General features: G+C 48.5%; 1 protein-coding gene across 1 annotated transcript in view; it reads left to right on the top strand.

Moving 5' to 3' along the window:
* Nucleotides 1–2755, top strand: part of slc35g2a (solute carrier family 35 member G2a) — a 7145-nt gene extending 4390 nt beyond the window's left edge. Inside the window, exon 2 of the mRNA XM_008399228.2 lies at nt 1154–2755. Coding sequence (XP_008397450.1) covers nt 1194–2549 — 1356 coding nt within the window. The 5' untranslated portion in view covers nt 1154–1193 and the 3' untranslated portion in view covers nt 2550–2755. The remainder of the gene's footprint in view (nt 1–1153) is intronic.

The raw sequence follows: 2755 nt of genomic DNA, 5'->3' as shown, positions 1-2755 counted from the left end.
GCAACACTGATTGACCCGACGAGGGTCCCCGTTGTTAATCAGTGTTGCTTCCTAAGTGGACAGTTTGATTTCACAGAAGTTTGATTTACTTGGAGTTATATTGTGCTGTTTAAGTGTTCCCTTTATTTTTTTGAGCAGTATAGAAACGATTGTTTCAGCTTTATGTGGCACAATTTTGCAGAATTAAAACATTTAATTGTTAAGATGCGCTCAGTCTATCCGTCCACATGTTTTCTCTGTCTGCCTGATCTAGCTCAGGCTCATGGGTGCGTTGGAGTCTGTTAAATTATTAACAGTCGACCCTTCACATGCTTACCCCCAATGTTTTTCTTCATTTAAAGAAAATTGTAGATACGTAGCCGTGTTATTTTAAAGATGTATTTCGCATGTAGAAAACACAAAAACGAAACACTAGAAGCCCACTTTTTGTCAGTGGGATTAAATGTTGTGTTATTATAGGAAACGGTTTAAAACGCCACGATCGACCTGACGGGGTTCTGAGTGTTTGTCTGCCTGAAATGCGGCAGTGAAGAAGTGCCACATAATATTTGCAAGGCCCTTGTGAGTCCGACATCTGCAAGGCATCACAGCATCAGACAGACACTGAAACTAGATAGGGAAAAAATAGGGTTTTCTGTAGCGCTGGTTGTATAATTTAAGTGAGTATATGTGTTTTTATTTTAGAATCAGTATGTTAGAAATCAGTGTTAAAAAAAAGAGGAAGAAAAAGTTATTACAAAGAGATCAAAAGACAAATGAGGCTCGAAAGCCTTGCTTATATAACTGCCATTACCAGCAGATATTGAAAGTTATGTTACCCAAGATGAGAAATCGTCTTGATAAGACAATTACTGTTCTGCTTAATTCAGTTACTGTGGACGTAATGTGTTTGATTGCACGGGAAACATGGTTAAGCTGGGGATTTGTGTAAAGCCTACTTTACACATACTGCGGGGAAACATTGGAAGACGTGAGTCACTGCTATTATTATCACGGATATTAAAGATATATGAGATATCAAGCTGAATCCCAGGGAGAAGCAACATGACGAGGAAAGGAGTGGGAGGATTTGCAGGGGTCTAAGTAAAAAAAATTAAAAAGAAAAAGAAAAGTTAGTGTGTGGGGTACTAAAACATTTCTGCTTCTCTCGCAGGTGTACGTCATCTCTGAAGTTTTATTTTATTTTTTTTAAAATGGAGTCAGCTCACCTTCTGAGTGGCTCCAAGAAGAGAGTGAAGATCCACCCTCACACAGTCACAGCCAAGTATGCCAATCAGACCCCCTACAGCCCCCAACCGGGAATACACACCCATTTCCCCCAACCAGGCGACGAGGGCTATGACGATGCCCCATCATTCGAGGACTTTGGCTCATTCTTGGAGGAGACATCCGACAGGAAGCGGCTCACGGAGAGCAAGAGGTGGCCGTTGAAGTTGTTTGGCTCCAAAGACAAGGACGCGGCCCATAAACTTCAGGCCACTGGGGGAGGAGAGGGGAGTGAGCTGGGAACCAAAGCAGTGAAGGGATCTGGGAAAGGGGTTGGAGAACAGCTGGCCAGTTTCGGTGAGGCGTCTGTGTCTGCGTCTCGCCTCACCTGGCTGGGGCTGCTCGGTGCAGCGCTTGCACACGGCTGCCTGATCGCCCTGACCCGCCTGGCCTCTGAACGCTTTAGCCTCGGACCCCTGTTTCTTCTCTTGGTGAGGTCCGTCATCCAGCTTCTGTCAGTGGCGGTCCCACTGCACAGGGCAGAGAACCCATTTGGGCCAGAAGGATATCGGCTACGTCTGCTCTGTTATGGCATTGCGTACTCACTCTCCCTCTGCTGTGCATACTCCTCCTTAACTTTCGTCTCCTCCGAAAATGGCTCAACAACTTGGCGACTGGCAACCACCGCTCTGTCAGCAACCCTTGCCTTCCTGCTTCTGGAGGAAAAGCTGGGACTGTCCGATGGGATAGCTTTAGCCGCTGGGCTGTGTGGATTGGGTCTTGTGTTGCTTCCCACGGCAGATGAGAGCTATGAAGACGCACCAGTCGACCCGGTCACATTCTGGAGGGGCGCCTTCGGATGGTCTCTCTCGGCACTAGCGGGATTGTGGATGGCCCTGGCGCTGGTTGGGTATCGCTCACTGAAAGACAGAGTGGGAGTTGGCACCGCCTTGTTCACTGTGAGTTGGACAGGTTGCCTGCTTACCCCAGCAACTATGATCCTGCTCCAGGAGGGCTGGTCTTGGCCTATGAGTCTACCAGCAAGGGGCCTTGTCCTGGCCTTAGTCGCCTGCTCTATAGCGGCCTTCCTGGGAATGACGCATGCCCTCACCCGACTCCACCCGGCTCTGGTCTCCGCCTCGCAGAGCTTGGAAGTGCCTGTAGCCATGCTCCTGCATTTGGCCCTGCTCCCTCTGGCTCCCACCGCTCCTGAGGTTGTGGGGAACGTGATGATCATGCTGAGCGTCGGGTGGCTGGTGGCAATGAAGCTGCTGCCCTCTCGAGGCGCGGGGCGGCGCCAGAGGGAGGAGTATGAAGAGATTCTGGACTCGCCCATCAAATAGACAGACGCATTCTCTCCTCCCCTCACCCGCACGTTCTCCTTCGGGAGGGTGGTTCCAATGTACATAAGAGACTGCTAGATGTTCATCAGAGCTTGATCTATTTTGTATTGTTGTTTTTGCTTAGAAGAGAGTGCCAATATTGTGCTGTCTGTCAAGTGACTACATGATGTGAAAATAAAATCTCTCTGAGAGTACTGTTGTCTTTT

The sequence above is a fragment of the Poecilia reticulata genome, linkage group LG22 (genome assembly GCF_000633615.1).
Source record: "Poecilia reticulata strain Guanapo linkage group LG22, Guppy_female_1.0+MT, whole genome shotgun sequence".
Classification (NCBI taxonomy): Eukaryota; Metazoa; Chordata; class Actinopteri; order Cyprinodontiformes; family Poeciliidae; genus Poecilia; species Poecilia reticulata.
The sequence above is the reverse complement of the archived record's forward strand: the minus strand, read 5'-3'. Positions and strand labels throughout refer to the sequence as shown.